Here is a 20,136-nt window from a genome sequence, read left to right as displayed (position 1 = left end):
TTCTAGAAATCCTTTTCTACCATTCACTGAGTCAGTTCACCCCCCTTGTCGCTTCGCCACATTGAGTGGGAACCAGCACGGTCGAATGCACTTCTTTCTCGCCGCCAGTCGAGCTCGTTCCGTCTTCGACCGTGGAGGAAGGAGGATCTTTTTCATCCTTGCGTGTGCGTCAACTTGAGCTCGTGGGTACAAACGAGCGGGTACGAGGCTCTCGTCGGCATCGACAGACATTGGGGAGGTGCTCCGAGTACCACCTCGACGACGTGCAAAGACTCATCGGCGAGCACGAGTAGAAAGAATATCAAATCGAAAATCGCAAGCATGTACGAACGTGCAGATCAGACTCTTCCGGGTCGCAAGTCAGCAGAAGTCTGGTGAAGATCTACACATTGCACTCACGGATTACTCACGAATTTCATCTCTCTTCCTCACTCGCTTGGCTTCTCCCTCTCGAACTCTTCCTTTCGAAAATCAAATTGGATTTGAAATTCAAAAGTTTCACCTCGAGCTCTCCTTCAACTCTCCTCTCATCCAGCATCTCTCTTCTTTCTGCATCCCATCCTCGCACTCACCACATCGACTTCGATACTTGTCAACTCGAACTCTACCTCATCAATCAGCGAAAAGCTCAAACACTCATGAAGTTCACTCGCGACAAAGCTCCGGCGGAGCAAACTCTGGGAGAAGAAGTGGCAGAAGTAGTAGAACATCCCGTGCAGAAGACAGGTGAGTAGAGTCCTGAAAGCTCAGCCGAAAGAGAGCACCACTGACATTCGATGAGGGTCTTAGCTGAACCGAAACTGAAACGCCTCGCCATTCTCGATCAACTACTTGCCGTTTGGATCATCCTCGCCATGGGCTTGGGACTGATCATTGGTAACTTCTCATCAGCTGCCGAAGTGCTTGAACAAGTCCAATTCGTCGATGTTTCACTCCCTCTCGGTACGTTCTTTTTCGCTTCCCTCCCGTTTGCCAAGTATCGGAGACTGACACAACATCCCAGGGCAGCCCTCGCATTGATTGTCATGATGGTACCGATTCTCGCTCGAGTATCTCCAGAAGCTCTCGGCAAATTGTTCCGACAAACAGGATTGTGGAAACATATCCTCTTCTCCTTCTTCGCGAACTGGATCGCTCTCCCTTTACTCATGTGGTGTCTCGCATGGGCTTTCTTACCTGACAAGAGTGTGTTAATCTTCTTCCCTCCTTTCTCAGAGTCGTGCTGACGCTCCTTCGTCATTAGGGGACTTGCGAGAAGGGTTGATCCTGGTCGGCTTGGCACGTTGTATCGCAATGGTATTAGTTTGGGTCGATCTATCAGATGGAGATCTCGATTGTCAGCAGATTTCCCGCTCAATTCCGTTACTTAGCTGACTCGTCTTCTCTTCATTCAGATTGCGCCGTCCTCGTCGCCTTCAACTCTCTTCTCCAGATCGTACTCTATGCGCCCCTCTCCATCTTCTACGTTCACGTACTCTCGATTTATCCCGACAGAGGAGAGCGAAACGTCGATTACGCTGTCGTCGCCAAGAGCGTCGCCGTCTTCCTCGGTAAGCGTCTCCTTCATCTACTCGGTCTCATCAAGCACTGACACCAGTCCCCTCCAGGTATCCCTCTCGGTGCCGCGATGCTGCTTCGAGCGACTTTCATGCTCCTTCGACTCAAATCTTTCTACCAAAACAAGTTCCTCCCCGCGATCGCACCTCTATCCCTCATCTCCCTCTTGTTTGCGATCATCATCATCTTCGCCGGACAGGGGAAACAAGTCGTCAGCTCGATCACGAGCGTCCTTCGACTCTTACCTCCTCTCATCATTTATTTCGTCCTCGCTTTCGGGCTCACACTTTGGGGTTGTAAACGTCTCGGGACTTCATATAAGAGATCAACAGTTCATTCGTTCACAAATGCGTAAGTCTACGTTTTGTTCTCCACTGAACGTCCAGTTCTGACCACCTCTTTCGATAGCTCGAACAACTTTGAGCTCGCAATCGCCGTCGCTATCGCCAGCTACGGAGCGAACAGCGATCAAGCGTTGGCAGCGACTGTCGGTCCTCTAGTCGAGTGAGTCTTCCTCTACCTTTTCTCAGCACGAACTATAGCTGACTCTTTCTTCTTGCAGAGTACCTGTGCTTGTCGCCCTCGCTTATCTCCTCATCTGGTACCGCAAACGAACAAAGTGGGATCTACCCGAAGATGAGGCTCCTTTGAATCCGTCGTCAGAAAAGGATACGAGCTCGGAAGTTTGAATGCGATTGCCATCTTCCCTTGTACCTTCTGTAGTCCAGTCTTCCCATCCTTTATAGATCCTGTTTGCCAATATCGTCGTCGTCGTCGGGGAGAGGTGAAAACGAGTATTGAGTGGGGAAGAGCCGAACGTCATCAACAGAGTGTGTAGGGGGGTCCGCAGAACAGCCAGGTGGAACATAGACTGCTCTCGAGTCTTTCGGTGTCGTAGCTGCAGGCAAAGGTAGTAATCGTGAGCGAGAGAGAAGCGAAAGAGATGAAGAATTCCGGAAGTCTCTCCTTGCTCTTCACCTCTTCTATCCTTGCGCTTGATCATGCTATAATGGAGTGTGTCGCATGCAGTCGAAGTGAGCGACACTATTATTGCACGTCTTGCCTCAAATCGAGGTACGCTCTCCCCTCTCTCTTTTCCCCTTCCTCCCAGTCTTGCTGACCCGTCGCGCTCGATAGGCTCCTCGACCATCAGACTCGTAAACAACAACTACGTAACGCGCTCACCCTTCAATCGAATCGAGCGAGCAATCTTCTCCTCAATGGTCCCACTTCGGCTCCTCAGCAAACTCCGACGAGATCTCAACCATTGGGCATCAGGGAGGAGAGTGAGCTAAAGGCACAGAGATGGACATTGAGTGTAAGATTGAGGGATACGAGAATCGCGACCGAACGAGAGAAGTCGAGGGTCGAGACTCGTAAGCTCACATCTGCTCCTTTGCGAGGTCGAAACGCTGATAGACTCGTCGATACAGTCTCGGAAGAGGTCACAAGACGTAGGGCTGTTCTCAACGCTCGACGAACGAACCTTTCGACTGCTCGATCTCTCCTCACTTCGCTCTCATCTCCCTCTCATCCGACTTCTCCTTCACTCCCTCTCTCGCTCAATTCGCTCAACTCTCAAATTACAGACCTGGAAGAGACCTTCTCCACTCTATCCGACTCCCTGTCGAAAGTACGCCGGATCCTGACACTCGAACTCCTCACAACGTATTCCTTCAAATCGATCGAATCCCCTCTCCCCGACCCCTTCATCGTTCACCCTTCGTCGAATCCCACTCCTTCTACCCCTTTCCCACCAAGCTATACTTTCGCGACTCTTCCGTTACCTTCCCTCGCTCTCTTACCGACTCTACTAACCCAAACCCTCGAAGCTTTACTCGTCAATTTGGCTCATCTGACGAGGTTACTCGCACTGTACGAAGGCATCTCGTTACCTTTCGTACCTTTACCGAATTGCTATGGACCTGGAAAGGCGGGGATCAAGTCAAGTCCGGGTTGTACAGGTTGGGACGGAAAAGCAAGCGATCGGTCGTCGGAACAGCAGGACGACGCGCATGAGGAGGAGTTGAGCGAGACGATGTGTTTTCCACTGGGGTTTGGAGTGGAGAAAGCGAAGAGCTCGAGAAACGGAGTCGAGCTTGTCGGGGAGAAAGGCGCGGATGCATCTGAGCGGTCGTCGAGGGGGAGCAGGGGCGGAAAGGACGACGCATCGAGTGATTGGACGAATGACAAACCAGGCTCGGTTGTGGCGTCGAAGCGATACAAGCTAGTCTTGAAGGGAGCGATCGCACTCGCTTACGATTTGGGGTACATTTGCTGGGCGAGGGAGACTCGAGAATCGACTGCAAGGGTAGATGGAGCAGCCGGGTGGAAAGTAGAAGACTTGGAGGATCTAGGCCAGCTGATCTTGAGGGCAGCTCGATCCGAGGGAGAGAAAGAGCGGATAGAGAGGGAGCAGAGAACCAAACCGTGAGCCTTCCCTCTTCCCGACCTCTGCGTCGACGTTCAGTCACTGATTGCCCCTCTTACAGTCCTATCGTCGACGATATCGATCCTTTCCCTTCTTCCTTCGAATCGACTGGCTCGGTTGCGACGCTTCAAGCTCCTTCAGAACCTCATCCTCCTCGGCCCGCAACTTTTCCCCTCTCATTCTCCTCCGTCACGCAACACTACCTCGCACTCGCGTTCCCATCTTCGAAGTCTCGAGTTGGAGGGAAGAAACGTCGCAAGAACGATAACTCGACAATCGGTCGCGGTACAGCACTTGGAGAAAGCAGTTTCGTCGATGCTGGGATTTCGACTATCCGAATTGGAGATGATGGGGAAGAGGGTGAGGAGGAAGACGAAGACGATGAGGAGTGGGATTTGGTTTGAATCAAGGCATCCCTGTTTTGCCGGTGTTTTGCTTTCTTTCTTTCGTTTATCGCTCACTGTTTGTTGCTTGTAAATGCCAATTGTTCTCACTCAACCCGAACGATCGCTCAGATGGAGAAGTAGCAAACAGTGCAAAAGGGAAAGTAGATTGTCTACGGGGAATTGAAACCTAACGGGAAACAACGGCGTGAGGCGAGAGGAACGGAACATCAAGGTGATCATGTCGATCGAAGTAGAGATAATCGTCGATACCGAAGATTCTTCCCCAGTAATCCCAGTGCTGGCGTAGGCGAGAGGAAAAAAGAATGAGCGCAGAAAAGTTGGTGCGAGAGCCAAGGGAGACTTACGTCCTCCCAGCGGGTCCCGAGTGCCTGTTCTCCGATGAGTTTGATTGCGTCGTAAACCTCGTCCTGCGAAGCAAAGTTTGGTCAGACGCTCAACTCGTAGACCCCGAGTGTTGTTCACGGTAAAAAACTCACGGTTGATTGATTGCCTCTCAAACGTGCAGCTAAATCGTCTAGCTCCTCACCCAGTTGTTCTAAGCACGTCGACCTCGAGTCCGTGTATTGGTCTTTAGTGTCCCGAAGCGATTCCAGCTGATCCTGATTGAGAGTGGCGAAACAAAGCTTGACGGTCCAGCACATCTCTGAATGACCTCGTTCCACCTTCACTTTTCCGAGACGTTCGATGAGCTCGAAATACAAGACACCATAACGGGAGAGGCGGCCCTGTCGCGGGAACATTAGAAAACAGTCAGCCGGTCGAGCGAGCCAACTTTTGAGATGTGACTTCGAATGTACACTATTGCTTCGGTCTCGATGCACAGTGAGCTACGAGAGATGCGAGAGTCAGCTGAACGCCGTCGAGTATGGGACACCGCAAGAAACATACGCAGAGTTTGGCAATTGCGAGGCTGAAATCCATCTGTTGCACAAATCCGTACCGGTGTCAGTGCGCAAGAATCATCCGAGATTACATCGAGTAATGACTGTACCAGATCCTCGTAGTGGTCGTAACGGCCTAATCGAATCCATTCAAACGTGTTGCGGATATAGCTCGAGGCGTCTCGTTCCGAAGAGGCCGAACGAGGCGGACGCATTTGACCCAACGCGAGGTAGAAATCACGTTCAATCCCACGAAGAGCACGTTCCAATCCCGGTACGAAAGACTGCGGGTCGTTTGTGACAAAACTGGCGCGCCAGCTCGTGAACTTCCACTTGAGCAGCGCGACTTGGATCCCTTCCCCGGCACGCATGACGTACACAAGCGGCTAAGTCCACACAAGAGAAGAACAGGATTAACTCAACGAATGCTGTATTCTCGGAACGATTCTCTCGAATCCGATAGTAGACCAAACTCACATTCGTGACATGCCGACCCTCAGGCGTACGACCCGTAACCCAGACCGACAAATCCTCGAGAAACGATGTCGTGTATGATTTGCCGCGATCACGTTGAGTACGATGCTTTAGGAACTCCCATTCCGCCGGCATTAACCCCAAGGCGAGACGTTGGACTTCAGCGGCGTATGCTTGAACGTTTGCGATCCCGAAATGACGACTGCTGATTGACCTAGCCAACCTCCGCATTTCGTGGTAACTCGGATCGGAGTATGGAGGTTGAAACGCTGACCCCTGAGATTGGCCGACGCCGGGAGGGCGTGACATGGTGGAGAACGGAGGGGAATGGGGAAAGGGAAGAGGAGGAAGACAGAAGAAGAGGGTGAAATACAAGGAGAAAGAGAGAGGCGACCCTTCGAGCGCTCGGATCGCCTCAATAAAGGGGGCATTAGCTCAAAGGGGGTCAGGAGGAAACGCATCCGTTGACATCTCTCGGCAACGATCATGGAACGAGGTCTACGCACCTACATGAGAGCAATTACACACATACAGCGTTCTCTACACAGCTTGATTTCAGCTCGATATCTGTCGATTCATCCGTCACCTCCTCGACATGTATCACGAACTGAGGTAAACGTGGTGACGGGAGATTTCCTCCCTTCCCAGAATCGAGGGTCGCAGTCTTCGTCTGCGTGTGTAGCGAGAGAACGAGGCGACTTGCCATGAGACTTGGAAGTACGAGACTTGCTGGAGCGTTGAGCGCTTTGAGACGAGGGTACGAGGGTTCTATGGAATGCGAAAGGCGACGAGCGGGCGGGATCAGGTACCGATGAGCGACGGAGGAAAAGCAAAAATCGCGCCAGTTAGCGAATCAAGCAAGAACGGCTTCGAATCGAAGGATTCGGAAGAGACTCACGCAGGATCAGAGCGATACTGACGAGGTGAACCATCGTGATTACCGAGTAGTAAAGCAGTCCATCTCTCCGCAGAGCCTGAACGATGGGAACTTTTCCAATGTCGCGACTGATTTGAATCGATTTGTAGAGCGTCAAGACGAGGATGATAGCGTCTATAGCGAAGAGAGAGATCCATCTACAGTATCACGAGGAGAGGGTAGAAGAGGAATAGGTCAGCGCCAGTCGAGATGGCCGATTAATCAAGCCTACATTTTGAGAATCTGAGCTGTGGCGAGCTGAGCATGACCGAGAGTTCCACATCCGTCGAGGTTAAGCGCATGAGAAATTACTCGAGGTATATTGAGCGCTGTAAAGAGGAATGTAGCGGGCGTCGAGTCAGCACAGAGTATTTCGGAGGGGAGCGAAGGAAAGAAATCGTTACTTACGTTGAAGCTCGACTAGGGAGCTTATAGCTAGAGCGAGGTAACAACCTGCGAGAGCGAACAAGCTGTGGCGAAAATCGAGATCAGCGCGCGACAAGAGAGAATCGCCCGTTGCGAGTGAGCGGAGACAAGGGCTTACAAGACAAGTATACGTCGACTACAGTCGTATAGGACATACACTCGCATCGAAAGAGTTGCGTAGCAGATCCTATCAGGCGACCGGGAATGAGCGGTCCATTGCGCAAATCGCGAAAACCACGGAAAGATTCGAAGAAACTCACATCGATGTGACGAAGCTCGTCGCGCTTCCCATCCAATATACTCGACGACACACGTCTATACGAGATAGTCAGCCTACTGTGAAACAGTTCGACGACGAGAGAGGTGAAAAATTAACGACGAACCGGGATCAATGGGAACGGCGTGCAGTATTTGCATGACGATCTGGAGTGAAAGCACTCCCCAGCGACTACGATCGAGGGAGAAGGCAGGAAGAAACGAGTCAGCTTACTACCCTCTCAGCGCATCGAAGCGAGAATCCCGGCGAGGATTTGGCAAAGGGAAAAAGATTGTTGTTAGACTCGCTTGAGGAGGAACAGCACTTTTGCCACGCTCCATTTCGAGCTCCAGATGAACGTCCTTTCGAGTGGTAACAAAGCGAGCTGCGAGATCACGATGTAGAAAGGGTCGAGATTCATCAGTCAACAATACCTTTTCGGTGCTCTCGGAGGCCAATCAGAACGCAATGAGCAAGGTAGATAGGACTCACAGTATCATAACAAGCTATAGCGAACCAAGCGATACTGTATCTCCTTGCGAGTTCGACATCCTTGAAGATCGCGACGAGTCCTCCGTCCAACAAGTTCGGGAACCTCGCGACTGGGTCGACCCGTGCTAAGACATCCATGTTGCCGAGTTTAAGTAGGATGAGAGAGTGAAGGAGAGCATTGAGCCAATGACGGGGGAGAAATAGATCAAGCAAAGAGAGAGTTGGAGCTGTCGATCGTGCGGTGTTACCGAGAGGGATCTTCCCCAGGGGAAATGAAGTCGACTTCCAGGCCTCAAGAGCTGAATGCTGGGCAACGGTGGAATGAGGAAAGTCGTTTCATCGATGCAGTGAACGAGTTTGAGCACTGACGGCGAAAAAGAGGAAGATCAGTGTCAAAACTCGAAGAGACAAGATAAACGACTTACGGCAATCAAAGGGAGTGGAACAAGTGAGAAAGGAGATAGAGAAAGGCGAAAGAACATGCGAGGTAGACTACAACAAAAGCGAAGGAAAAGAAAACGACGATAAAAAACGACAAAAATTCGATGGATATGGTATCATCTCGACTCGAAACGACACGATTGGAGGATCAGAGATCACTCGACACTCTGATCACCCTCACTCCCGCTCTGAGCATCTTCGTCTTCCTGCTCCTGTTCTTCTTCTAACCGATCTTCCATTTCGATCGTAGTCAACACTCTTCCCTTCTCCCATTTCTCCTCAACCTTGTACTCGACCGCCTTCTTCCCTCGTTTTATCAGATTCTCGACCAGCGTCGCAACTTGACCAAAACTCGGATCAGCCTGCAACATTTCCTCCCAACTCGGTTGAACTCGTCCCTCCTCGTCGGCTGCCTCGTCTTCGTCGAATTCGTCCGCGTCGGAAAAGTCTCCACCAGAAGATGATCGTCCTTCGTCTATATCGAATTGCTGGCGTCGGATCCCGACCCCTCCTATCGATTCTCGTAACTTTCTTCGAAGTTCTCGGATCTCAGACGTTTGTTTCAGCTTTTGTCGTTCGAGTTGGGCGTTGATACTCAGTAGAGAAGACGTTCGAATCTCCAGGTCTAGGATCTGTGTTCGATCCAAGCGAGTCAGTCTCAGAGAAGCTTTTCTCGAACGCGAGGGCAGAGAGGGTACTTACTCGTCTACTGACTTTCGCTTCAATCTCTTTCTCAATACTCTCCCTCATGAGACTCTCCATTCCGCTCATCATACCTCCTGTCGTCGGTGAAGTCGAGATCAACCTTGGACTCGTCGGCGTTTCTCCTCCTCCTGTACCCGCATTCCATCTCTCTGGCGAACTCGCTCTGGCCTCTCCCGCTCGATCCCATTCGACCTGATCCACTCTCCCTCGTTGATACCTTCCCTGATGAGGTGAATCGATCGTCGCGAAAGTCGTTGTCGAAACCGTGGATCCAGCCGAAATCGTCGGAAACGGAGTCGACGATCCCTGAGTCGAACCATTCGACGAAGAAGTGATCGTTCTCGTTCGCGGTGGTCTCTCGTTACTGAAATCGTAAGAAGTAGTAGTCGATGAGTGAGTCGGTACGGATCTTAACGTTTTCGTCGAAGCTGAACTCGGGAGAGTCGGGGATCTCAGTAGCGGATTCGAGTGAGGGTTTGGAGCGACGTTCGAGAAGGAGGAAGGGGATGGTAGAGGTGGAGAAGTGAAGGTTGATTGGGATAAGGAAGGGGAAGTGTAGTGAGGGAAAGCGGGCAATAATCCTTGTCCGTTTCCTCCTCCTCCTCCTGAGCCTGCTGTTGGGGTGTTTGTGTTCGAGTCTATCGAGTTGGATGATAGGCTACTGACTCCACTAGACCGTCGGACGCTCGATCCATTCGACGATGAACCCGCTTTACGACCGATCGAGGAAGAAGTCGACGCATGATCGTGATACCGAGTTGCCGACGGATCCTCATAGACAGCGTGGAGGTTCGGAGAGGTTAGTGGTGAAGATGCGATACTGCTTGGGGAAGTCGATAGGGGAGGAAGAGCTGAAGAAGCAGACGAAGAAGTCGAAGTCGAAAAGAAATGTTGTTGCTGATCGGGATGATCTCGTCGTTGTGACGCTCTGAGAGAAGGGGAGTGTAATCTCCGTACGGATACTGACGAAGGAAGGTGAGTGATCGGAGTTGAAGTCGATTTGTTGAATGAATTTGTCGAATTTGTCGATGGAAATGGATCTCCTTGTCCCCTCAAATCTACTGCTACTCCTTGCACTGTCCCTGCTCTCGTTGATGTAGTTCTAGTTCTCACTGTGACTACTTCAGGTGAACGAGCCCTCTGTTGTGGTGAGACGGCTCGACTCGTTCCTCCTCCTCCTCCGAGTGAAGGAGTCTGCGGACTCATCGCCGCCCTGAAGTACCCATTCGTAGGAGTCGCTTTAAACTGCCCATTACTCTGTACAGTCGGTGTAGTCGGTGCGCTCCTGACTCCGACAGTTGATTTCGCTTTCACTCGAACGGGTTGACTAGGCGTCCAATTCGAGGTCGTACTCGCATTCAAGGAAGGGGATACTGGTGGTGAGGCTATTGAAGAGAGGTCTACGCGTGCTCGGATCGGTTTAGACGAGGAGAGGGTCGGGGAACGGATGTTGGTCGAAGTGTTTGAGGTCGTCAACACTCGACGAGCGCGTCCTTCGGGAGGTCGTGACACTGTTGACATCTATTATGAGTATCCACCTTGAATGTGCGTAGCGAGGGCGAGAAATAGACGAACTCAAGTTGACATCGGATGAGGGGAGAGTGGAAAGAGAAAACAACAGCCCAAGTTTCGCAAGCAAGGCGAGGTCAACTCGTCTCTTCGAAGCGCTCGAGTGCGTGCAGAGTCTAGACATACGGTCCGATCGCAGCGAGACTCTCTTGTGCTTAGAACGAGCGAGGAAACACTCTAGAGCACTCAAAGAGTCTTCGCAAATTGAGCGCTACCGGATGCCAACCGGTCACCGGGCAGACCACTCTCGTCAGAGGACCAGGAGAGGGAAGAGAACTATGCGAGAACTACTTGATCTTTCAGACGATTCCCACATAAACAGAGAGAATCACCACTTTTTCTTTTTCTTTTCTTTTCCTCCTTTTTTCGACGCTCCTAACTCGGCCCAAAACCCCACAGCTATCGATGTTCCATGCCAAAACAGATATATCCAGGTTAGACGATCGTGCAGTTTAGACGGCGTGTCCAGAGATGAAGAAAGTCTTGTCGATGGAAGAATCGATAGGGGCGGCGGATTGACGCGAATCGGGTCCGACGTTCGAAGAGTCGGTGCGGGCGGCAGATCCTTCAACCGAAGTGTTCGAGCTGATTGTACACACAACGAGACGATGTCAGCGCGAAAGAACGATGGGAAGAGAGAGAAAGGAAAGAGAGGAGACAAACATGTCAATCTTGCCGGGCTTGGTTTGACCCGTGATTAGTCGCTTCCAGGCTTCGTGGCATTCGTGAACGATCTCGGTAGCGTACTTGCGGTTCTTGGCTTCACCGGAGAAGGCGAACTGTCATGAACGACGAAATTCAGTTTTTTCTTTTTTCTTTCTCGAAAGTATCGACAGAGTCTCGTCGTTGACTGACTTGGTTCTCGGGCTTTCCGTCGGGGATTTTGTAGATACTGATATGACACACCAATATGTCAGCTTTGCGGGAAAACAAACTCAGAAAGGAGGAATAAAAGCTCACCGGAACCATTCGTTGGTAGCACGGATCAAACCAGGAAGGTGACGTTCGACGTCCTCAATATCGTTGAGCTTGGCAGCAAGGGGGTCGTTGACATCAACGACGAGGACCTTCCAGTCGGTCTCACCCTCGTCGAGAAGGGCCATGATTCCGAGGATTTTAACTTGTTTGACTTGACCGGTGTATCCGACGGCCTCTCCGATTTCGCAAACGTCAAGAGGGTCGTCGTCACCGAGGGCCTTGGTCTCGGGGTGAGTGTGGGAAGGGTCCTCCCAAGTTTGAGGGAACGCTCCGTAGTTCCAAATGTAACCTTTGTGAGGGAAGCAATTGCGAACGAATCGAAGTTTACCCTTCTTGGTATCTTGGAGGATAGGGTTGAATTGTTCCTCTTTCGAGATTTCGAGTTTCGCGTTGGACCAACGAGGGATTTCGACAATCATGTTGAGGACAGTTCGTTGTTCGTTCGCGAAGAGGGGGATGTCGTGGAAGGGAGAAACGACTTTGCCATCCTTCTCGATGTACGCACGGTACTCTATACACACACGGGACAGAGTCGAGAGCGAAGTGGAGAAGCGAAAGCACGTCAGTTTCCTTGTCCTCTTGTCCGACCTCAACCGTCCAGCAAGAGAGCTCGTTGAATTGCGGCTTTGAGCTCACCGAGAGTGTTTTGGGCGCCGTGTTGACCTATGAATCACGTCGGAAGCGAGTTAGTCCGGGACAACGTTGGGGCAGAGAAGCGGGAGAAGGGATTGTTGTAACTCACGGACAGAGTAAGGGGAAGACATGGTGTTGGTGGATAAGAGTCTAGACTGCTGGGATAACCGTCTAGCTGCTGAACTCGCCAGTTTGATACAAACTATTGAAGATGAGGAGAGAAGAGATTCACTCACGAATTCGAATTCGTTTCTCGCTCGGGCAAGTCTCCGCTTCCGAGCTCTCTTTCCCTTCACCACTAAAGCTCGACTTCACACCGCCAAACACCCAGAGAAGCACAGTCTCGCCATACGCCAAGCAGACCAGACTAGATCCACCCGTTCACCGACTCGAGGCCGTTTCTTTCGCTCTCTCGTTTTGTCCTGCCTCGCTTCGCTTCTTCAACATGGCGACGGCAGAGCAGAAGTCAAACCTGAATGTTCGAGATGCTCTCAGGTCAGTCTCTATCACTTCACCGAGCCGGCCCTCCGTCTTTCCGGTCGATGTTGATGCTCATTCTCTCCGCACTCTTGATCCGCCAAATCAGCTACTTGGATCGGGTCAAAGTTACCTTTGCCGAACAGACTGAAGGTGAGTTGCCCCTACCACTCTCGATAGTGCAGTTCGGGAGAAGCTGACACGATTTCGTTCGAGTTTAGTGTATGATCGGTTTTTGACGTGCGTCGTGACTTGCTCGATTTCCGCTTCTCCCCTTGCGAGATTCCGGGGGCTGACCTCGATGAACTCATTCACAGCATCATGAAGGAGTTCAAGTCTCAAGGGATCGACACTCCGGGAGTAATCGATCGAGTGAGCTCTTCCTCCTTCTTCCCTGGGTCTCTTCCGTCGACCGTAAGCTGAGCTCTTCTTGGCGACGACGATCTGAAAGGTCTCGACATTGTTCCGAGGACACCCGGCTTTAATTCAAGGATTCAACACGTTCCTTCCGCCTGGATACCGAATCGAATGCACAATCGATCAATCAGCTGGAGCGGGAGCAGGATCAGGAGGAGAAAAGGGAGTAACGACCATCACTGTCACGACTCCGATGGGAATGACGACTCGCACTCAAGTTACCGATCCTTCTCTCGAACAATCGAACGCTTCGACCTCTTCGAACGTCAAACAAGAATCGACCTCGCAAGCTCCAGTACACAGCCTTCCTCCCCCTGCGAATACCTCGAACGCTGCAGTCGGGTCGAGCGCTACTCCTTCCGTTCTTTCGAATCAACCCGCAACGACTCAAGCTCCCCCTTCGGCTCCCCCGACTCCCTCAGCCGCTACTACTCCTGCGCCCGCCGATTCTCGACCTCCAATGGAGTTCAACCACGCGATCAACTACGTCAACAAGATCAAGAATCGATTCCTGAAAGAACCCGACACGTACAAATCTTTCCTCGAGATCCTACAAACGTACCAAAAAGAAGGGAAAGCGATCCAAGAAGTTTACGCTCAAGTGACGGAATTGTTCAGAGGTGCCCCTGATCTACTCGACGAATTCAAACAATTCCTTCCCGACACTTCGGCTTCGGCTCAACAACAAGCTCAACCACTCGTCCCTTCAACTCAGAGTCAGGCCGCAGCTCAAGCTCAAGCTCAACAATCGACGAGTTCGGGAGGAGGAAGAGGAACGACGAAACGAGCTGCTCCAGGAGCTGGTGGGAAGGATGGTGCGAAACGAGCGAAAGCTGCGACGAAACCTTCTGGGGAGAAATCAACGGGAGGAGTTGGGAAAGGAAAGAGGAAAGCAGAGGCACCTTTACGGGACTTGTCGCAATCGGGAAGAGGGGTCAAGGGACAGAGCCCGGCAGACCTCAATTCGATGTATCATTCCGATTCACCTTCGCTCGGAGCCGGAGGAGGAGACGGTTATTCTTCCGCCGCCGCAGTTCAACACGCTCAAGCTCAAGCTTACTACGGAGGAGTCGCACCTCATCATCACCCTTCAGCACAACCTTCCGCCGCAGCCGCGTACGGTCAAACTCAACCTTACGGCTACGACACTCCGATCGCAGCTCCCCCTCCTCAACCTCTCCTCGCTCCGAAACCGATCGCTTCCGCTCCAGATCTCGCCTTCTTCCAACGAGTCAAAGTTCACACGAAGGATCAAGCCGTCTATTTCGAATTCCTCAAACTCGTCAATCTCTACACTCAAGAATTGATCGACCTCACGGCACTCGTCGCGAGAGCTTGGTTGTTCTTGCATCAAGACGAACGTCTTTGGCAAGAGTTCAGAGAGTTGGTTGGATGGTCAGAAGGAGACGCGGTCGGAGATCCCGGTCATCGAATCGAGGTTGTCGACGGGAAACGAATCGTCGAGAACGTTCCGAGGATGGACGGGGAAGGGTGGAGGAAGAGTAGACTCGACGCGGGGAAAGATTGGAAAACTTACGGTCCTTCTTACCGGAAACTACCAAAGGAGGTGAGTTTGTCCTGGCCGTCATCAGTATCTCGAGCATGTTGACTGATGATTCCTTGAGCAATCTCACAGGAGATCTCGTTGAGTTGTTCTGGACGAGACGCTCTTTGTTGGGAAGTTCTGAACGACGAATGGGGTGAGTCGAGAATGCTCTTTTGGGCTCTTCGGACGATTGACTCAACGTTTCAATCGTACAGTCTCGCAACCTTCTTTCGCTTCAGACGAAGGATTCGTCGCGAATCGCAAAAACCCTTACGAAGAAGCTTTACATCGATCAGAAGAGGAACGACACGAATACGACTACCACATCGAAGCGAACCTCCGCACGATCACTCTCCTCGAACCTATCGCGAGTCGAATCGCCGTCATGGACCCTGAAGAACGAGCAGTCTTCCGCTTGAAACCTGGACTCGGAAACCAAAACAAGAGCATCTATCAAAGGGTGCTCAAACGAATCTATGGAAAGGAACAAGGACTCGAAGTCATTCAGGCTCTCCATGAGAACCCTTGTGTCGCTGTACCGATCGTTCTCGCGAGGTTGAAGCAAAAGGACGAGGAATGGAAGCGAGCTCTACGAGAATGGAACCGAGTTTGGCGGGAATCTGTAAGCTCTCTCTCTCGCTCGTGTCCGTAACTCAAGCTAATCTCTCCTGTTGTCTCTCGTAGGATGCCAAGAACTTCTGGAAAGCTCTCGACCATCAGGGTATCTCGCTCAAGGCGAACGACAAACGATTCCTCAACGCGAAAGCGCTCGTTTCCGAAATCGAATCTCTCAAACGAGAACAGAACCAGCGAGCGACGATCAGCGCCCGACCCGAACCGACTCCTCGATTCCAACTCGCCTACGACGTCTCGGATCGACGAGCGTTCTACGACGCTGCACGACTTGTCTTCTCCTACCTCGATCGTTCTCACCTCGTCACTTTCGCCGAAAAACCTCGAGTCGACGCAGCTCTTCGCGAAATCCTTTCCCTCACTTTCGCCATCTCGACTGAAGAGTTCTCGGCCGAACTCCTTGCAGGTACGAACGAAGGAGAAGACGTCGAATCGAACCTCGATAGCGCGAGCGAAGCGGGAGGAGTTCTCGGTCAACAATCTCTTGATGAGGCGGTCGAAGCCGCTCTTTTATCGACGGGGGCGAGTAGGAAGAATAAGAAGTCGGGAGATCTACGAAAGAAGGCGTTGAGGAAAGCGATCACGACGGAGAAGAGGACGCGAGGAAGACCTGCCGTGAACGGAGGAGGAGCGGTTTCTGCGCCGACGTCGCGAGACAACAGTCCAGCTCCTTCTGTCGCTGGAGGAGACACCGACAGCGTCATGAACGATGGAACTCCTGGTCCTGACGGATACGAGGCGGGAGGAGAGGCAATGAGCCGAGAAGGATCGGTCGATACTTCGGTCGCAGGAGGAGATTCGGTTCAAGGTTCTCCGCTAGTCGATTCGGGAACGTTCGCGACACCAGTAGAGCCAAAGTCGAACGGCGAGATCATTCGACCAATCGAAGATAAACCTTCTTCCCTCGCAGAACGCAAGGCCTGGAATATGTTCTCGAACTCGACCCTCTACGCCTTTATCCGCTTCTTCCAGGTGCGTTTGTCTTACCTCGTCGCTTCTTCGAGGTGGAGACTGACTCTGTTCTTCCTGTTCAGGTTCTCTACCACCGACTCACGCTCCTTCGCAACTCTGCCGTCTCGCTCGCTCTTCCTCCTCCCCCTCAGCCGATCACCGTCTCTCATGTCCCGTCTCTATCTCTCTCCCTTTCCCTCGCACCCGCCAACGGAGAACGCTGGACCGCTTCCGCCGAATACTACTACCAACGAGCTCTTTCACTTTGCGAAAAGTTCTTCGAGGGTGAACTCGATCAACCCGCTTTCGAAGACTCGATTCGACGGATCCTCGCCTCGCAAGGTTACATGCTCTTCACGATCGACAAACTCGTAACGGGGATGATCAAACAAGTTCAAGCCGCTCTCGTCGATCCGAAAACGAAAGAACTCCTCTCGCTTCTTCGACAAGATCGTGCCCACCCCGAACGGTCGACTCACAGCCAACAGCTCGCGTACCGACAACACGCCGAGTCTGCCCTCGGAAGTGACGAGAACTTGTACCGCCTCGAATGGATCCCTGCGACAAAAACGCTCTCGTTCCAGCTCGTCGGAAAGGACACGGTCGGACCTGAAGATATCCCCGCGATGGAGCGAGAATGGGCAAAGTACGTCGAAGCCTACATCCATCAGGAACGAACTCCTGGTCTACCCTCGGATCCCGTCGCACCTTTCCTCTCTCGGTGAGTCTGAAGCATCTCCTTTGCCTCTCGATCTACGCTGACTGACCTTTTTCACGCGTACAGAAATATCCGAGTCTCCCGACCGAAGGATGGTTCCCTGCCCAAGGGTCTCACGGCGATTTCAGCTCTCCAATCCAAGATTTGCATGCGATCTTACAAACTCTTCTTCGCCGCCGAAACCGAAGACGTCCTCATTCGACATCGCAAGGGCGCTCCGTTCACTCCCGTCGAAGTTCGAGACAACAGGATCGTCAGATGCAGTGAATGGATGGACAAGCGAAGCGACGAACTCGGTTTACTAGCCGGAGCGAACGAGAAGAAGGAGGACGCCGCGCCTGCGAAGGTTGAAGAAGTCAAGGTTGACCAGCAGGCGAAGGAAGTAGAGGCACCGAAGGATACTGCAAAGGAACCGGAGAAGGAATCGACAGCAGTAGAGGATGTCGAGATGAAGGAGTGATTGTCTGTTTTTTCTGTCTCTACACGCATGTTATGCTTTTCTGTTTGTATTGTCACCTCGTTACGTCTCGCTAAAGTTGCGAGAAGCCAACGAGAGCGTCACTTGTCAGATAGACCTACCCGCTGCGAGCAACTCTACGCGAGAATGATTAACTCTTTCACATAGATACAGATCAACGTAGTTGCGCGGACTCTCCACAGGCCGTTGTGTCATTGACGAGGCTCATAGTTCAAACATATCAAGATGAAAATTTCCGACAAATTGTCCTTTCTGTACTTCCATTGCGTGCGATAATTTATCCTTTTCGTACTCCTACTTGGGTGCTCGACCGTTGGTGACTTGGCCATAGTAAGGTACCGTGTAGTTGCCGTTACAATCGTAGTCGTAGTCGATTTCGTCGATTCGCTTGATCAAAGCCGATAAAACGGTGTCGTAGGCACAAAGTCCGTCCTTGTTCTCGGAGCATCCTTCGTATGTCAAGGGGATGACGGCGTCGCTGTGAGCGTGAAGATGTCAGCTATGGGTTCAGAGACGAGAGAGAACGAAAGGAAAAAACGGAAGATCCTCCTTGAGGCTTTCAGAGGTAACTCACTTGAGAATGAATCGAATCTGCTTCGTCGGGGAGAGCTCCGAGCACTCAACGACTTGAATCTGGAGGGAGGTGGCGAAAGGAACGATTTGCGAAGCGATGTAGGTGTGATTGCTGTCGAGCGAAGAGTTCGAAGGAGCTCCCGATTTGGCCAAAGCGGTAAGATTGAGAGCAGTGAGGGCGTCGGCGATCGAGACTTCATGCCCAGCATCGGCCGCTATCGACTGGTTGAGAGGGAAAGTAACGGTGTTGCCGTCGAGAGTTTGATTCGCAGCGGGATTCGAAAAATCGGTAATAAGTGTGTGGTTGAGACGAGAAACCAGTTCTTGTAGGTAGCCGAGACCTATACAGTCCTCGAGATGATAAGTAGTTGCGAGCAATCGTCGAGGGAGATATGGAAACTCACCTTGAGCGGCAGCAACCGGGGATCCAGGTCCGTTGTTTCCGTAGAATTCGATGTCGTAGTAGTGTTCGAATACGCGGAACTCTTCATCCGTAAAGAGAGAGCAGAATTCGGAGTATCCTAGAGCGACCGTCTAATCTCGGAGACAAGCAGGAACATCGTCAACTGAGAAGTAAATGAACGATCAGAGAGATTTGCTAACCTCATAGGCACAGAGCTGAAGCATAGCGGTAACATCGGTCGAAGTGAAGTTGAGGCCCTTGACGGAACTGGCGAGACGAGTCGCAGTTTTGTTGAAGTAAGGTTCAACAAATTGCTGCGAGAAAAACCTCGACCGTCAGCTAAATACAGCGACAAAGTTACGCGACACGAGATGGACATACAGCTGCAGCTTTCGAACCCACGTAGCCGTAATCGAGGTCCGCATTCTTGCAGGTATCGTAAGGCGCACCGCTGTTGACGACGCCTTCAGCTTCGACTCCAATCTCGATGTTAACCTGATCTTGGTATTCAGGAATACCGAAGAAGCCGCCGGCGAAGTTGAGCTGGAAGAAGAGGAGGAACAGGAGGAGAATCACTATGGTCAGTGCTCGAAAGATTCCTCAATCTCGTACGAAGCAGACTTACCATAGTTTTAACCATACGATCTTGACTTTGCGTCCTCCATACTGGCAGAGTACCCGCTTCAGTGAAGTTGTTCAATAGTCCTCCGTAGGCCATGCGAGCTCCCACACCGAGCTCGAAGCTGCAAATCGTTTTCATCAGCAATTTGCCAGTGCGAACGAATGACGAGGTGAATCGGGAGAGAAGTCATACTCACTCTTGGGAGCGACCGAAGGGAGTGAGAAGTTCAGCTCCTAGCTTGTAGGTCCAAGTGTTGAGGAAAGAGAGATCGCCCGACGCCTTGTATTCGGAAGAAAGCGAAGCGTTATGGAGCTTCTCTGCGAAAGCGGAGGGTGCCGAACCCGTCGTAGGATAGCGAGCTCCATGTCTGAAGTAGATATGAACTTGTGTGATGGAGCAATTTTCCGGTATCTTGGGCGTAGCAGAGTCGAGACCGTATTTCGCGGAGGAAACGCTGTAAGCAGGACTCAAGTTCCCCCAGTACTCTGCAATGTTTATTGAGTCGTTCTTCGTCGTCGGTACGGTAAGAGGGTAGATGTTGGTGTGGGAAGGGTAAGGTGCAGTTTCGATCGCGAAAGGTTCGACTCCCGCTGTTTCACCAAACTGATGAGTTCTCTCGCCGGCAACGAGGTATAATCATCCATACTGACTGGGCGTGGGCTGTTGATATCCAACTACAGACTCTGGGGGAAAGAGGGAAGTGTCTGGAAGGGTGTTTGAAGGAGGATAAGCATCCGAGCTTTCTCGGTTTGCGAGACGAGGCGTCAGTCAAACGTCGCTTGCGTCACGAGAGAGAGTAAACTCACACACTGAGACCAATCGAGTTTGAGGAAGAAGCGGTATTCGACGGATTCAGAGCCGAAGAAGTGATCGTCGAGGAAGACGAGGAAACCGCTCGTTTGAGAGGCGAGGCTGAGCCTAGGGTCGCGAGAAGCGACGTTGCGAACACTGCAGAGGCGGCCATAGTCCTTATCGAGGTGAGTTGACGGAAGCAAGAGTGAGACGAAGCACTTCTTCTCGCGGTTCGACGATTTCAATTCCGTTCGCGAAATCTAAATTTGGCGTTGAGCTAAAAACATTTCGAAACAACGTGCAGTTTGCGCTAGTCCACCTTGAGAACGTGCCACCGCTTCGAGACGAGCGCGAAAGATA

The 20,136-nt window shown here is 51.8% G+C and overlaps 7 protein-coding genes across 7 annotated transcripts; 2 read left to right on the top strand and 5 right to left on the bottom strand.

The window, feature by feature from the left end:
* Window positions 1-638: 638 nt before the first annotated feature.
* On the top strand, window positions 639-4,392 carry JCM6883_005000 (arsenic resistance protein; the record flags this gene model as incomplete). Its single annotated transcript, XM_076631559.1, has 11 exons — window positions 639-726; window positions 790-942; window positions 1,009-1,185; window positions 1,244-1,336; window positions 1,395-1,550; window positions 1,608-1,908; window positions 1,966-2,061; window positions 2,120-2,215; window positions 2,695-2,933; window positions 2,991-3,987; window positions 4,050-4,392. 11 exons carry the CDS (start codon window positions 639-641, stop codon window positions 4,390-4,392), a joined length of 2,739 nt encoding a protein of 912 aa, XP_076488376.1.
* A 169-nt stretch (window positions 4,393-4,561) lies between these two features.
* JCM6883_004999 (uncharacterized protein) lies at window positions 4,562-6,059 on the bottom strand (the record flags this gene model as incomplete). The annotated part of the gene is made up of 6 exons (XM_076631558.1): window positions 4,562-4,672; window positions 4,740-4,802; window positions 4,872-5,120; window positions 5,284-5,316; window positions 5,387-5,662; window positions 5,754-6,059. 6 exons carry the CDS (start codon window positions 6,057-6,059, stop codon window positions 4,562-4,564), a joined length of 1,038 nt encoding a protein of 345 aa, XP_076488375.1.
* Window positions 6,060-7,646: 1,587 nt separating this feature from the next.
* On the bottom strand, window positions 7,647-7,978 carry JCM6883_004998 (DUF6533 domain-containing protein; the record flags this gene model as incomplete). Its single annotated transcript, XM_076631557.1, has 2 exons — window positions 7,647-7,733; window positions 7,841-7,978. 2 exons carry the CDS (start codon window positions 7,976-7,978, stop codon window positions 7,647-7,649), a joined length of 225 nt encoding a protein of 74 aa, XP_076488374.1.
* Window positions 7,979-8,436: 458 nt separating this feature from the next.
* JCM6883_004997 (uncharacterized protein) lies at window positions 8,437-10,507 on the bottom strand (the record flags this gene model as incomplete). The annotated part of the gene is made up of 2 exons (XM_076631556.1): window positions 8,437-8,913; window positions 8,984-10,507. The coding sequence occupies 2 exons, from the start codon at window positions 10,505-10,507 to the stop codon at window positions 8,437-8,439; spliced, it is 2,001 nt and encodes a 666-aa protein (XP_076488373.1).
* A 500-nt stretch (window positions 10,508-11,007) lies between these two features.
* On the bottom strand, window positions 11,008-12,297 carry IPP1 (inorganic diphosphatase IPP1; the record flags this gene model as incomplete). The annotated part of the gene is made up of 6 exons (XM_076631555.1): window positions 11,008-11,140; window positions 11,219-11,334; window positions 11,411-11,447; window positions 11,516-12,044; window positions 12,170-12,196; window positions 12,276-12,297. 6 exons carry the CDS (start codon window positions 12,295-12,297, stop codon window positions 11,008-11,010), a joined length of 864 nt encoding a protein of 287 aa, XP_076488372.1.
* A 314-nt stretch (window positions 12,298-12,611) lies between these two features.
* Window positions 12,612-17,368, top strand: JCM6883_004995 (uncharacterized protein; the record flags this gene model as incomplete). The annotated part of the gene is made up of 10 exons (XM_076631554.1): window positions 12,612-12,661; window positions 12,753-12,796; window positions 12,865-12,883; window positions 12,961-13,015; window positions 13,095-14,627; window positions 14,697-14,760; window positions 14,822-15,228; window positions 15,291-16,211; window positions 16,274-16,911; window positions 16,975-17,368. The coding sequence occupies 10 exons, from the start codon at window positions 12,612-12,614 to the stop codon at window positions 17,366-17,368; spliced, it is 4,125 nt and encodes a 1,374-aa protein (XP_076488371.1).
* A 312-nt stretch (window positions 17,369-17,680) lies between these two features.
* On the bottom strand, window positions 17,681-19,948 carry JCM6883_004994 (histidine phosphatase family protein; the record flags this gene model as incomplete). Its single annotated transcript, XM_076631553.1, has 9 exons — window positions 17,681-17,864; window positions 17,961-18,300; window positions 18,364-18,493; window positions 18,563-18,676; window positions 18,744-18,905; window positions 18,988-19,105; window positions 19,181-19,574; window positions 19,635-19,723; window positions 19,791-19,948. The coding sequence occupies 9 exons, from the start codon at window positions 19,946-19,948 to the stop codon at window positions 17,681-17,683; spliced, it is 1,689 nt and encodes a 562-aa protein (XP_076488370.1).
* Window positions 19,949-20,136: the final 188 nt, after the last annotated feature.

This window comes from Sporobolomyces salmoneus, assembly GCF_050403485.1.
Source record: "Sporobolomyces salmoneus JCM6883 DNA, S_salmoneus_JCM6883_v1_ctg18, whole genome shotgun sequence".
NCBI classification, from domain to species: Eukaryota; Fungi; Basidiomycota; class Microbotryomycetes; order Sporidiobolales; family Sporidiobolaceae; genus Sporobolomyces; species Sporobolomyces salmoneus.
This window is presented reverse-complemented; position numbering and strand designations above follow the sequence as displayed.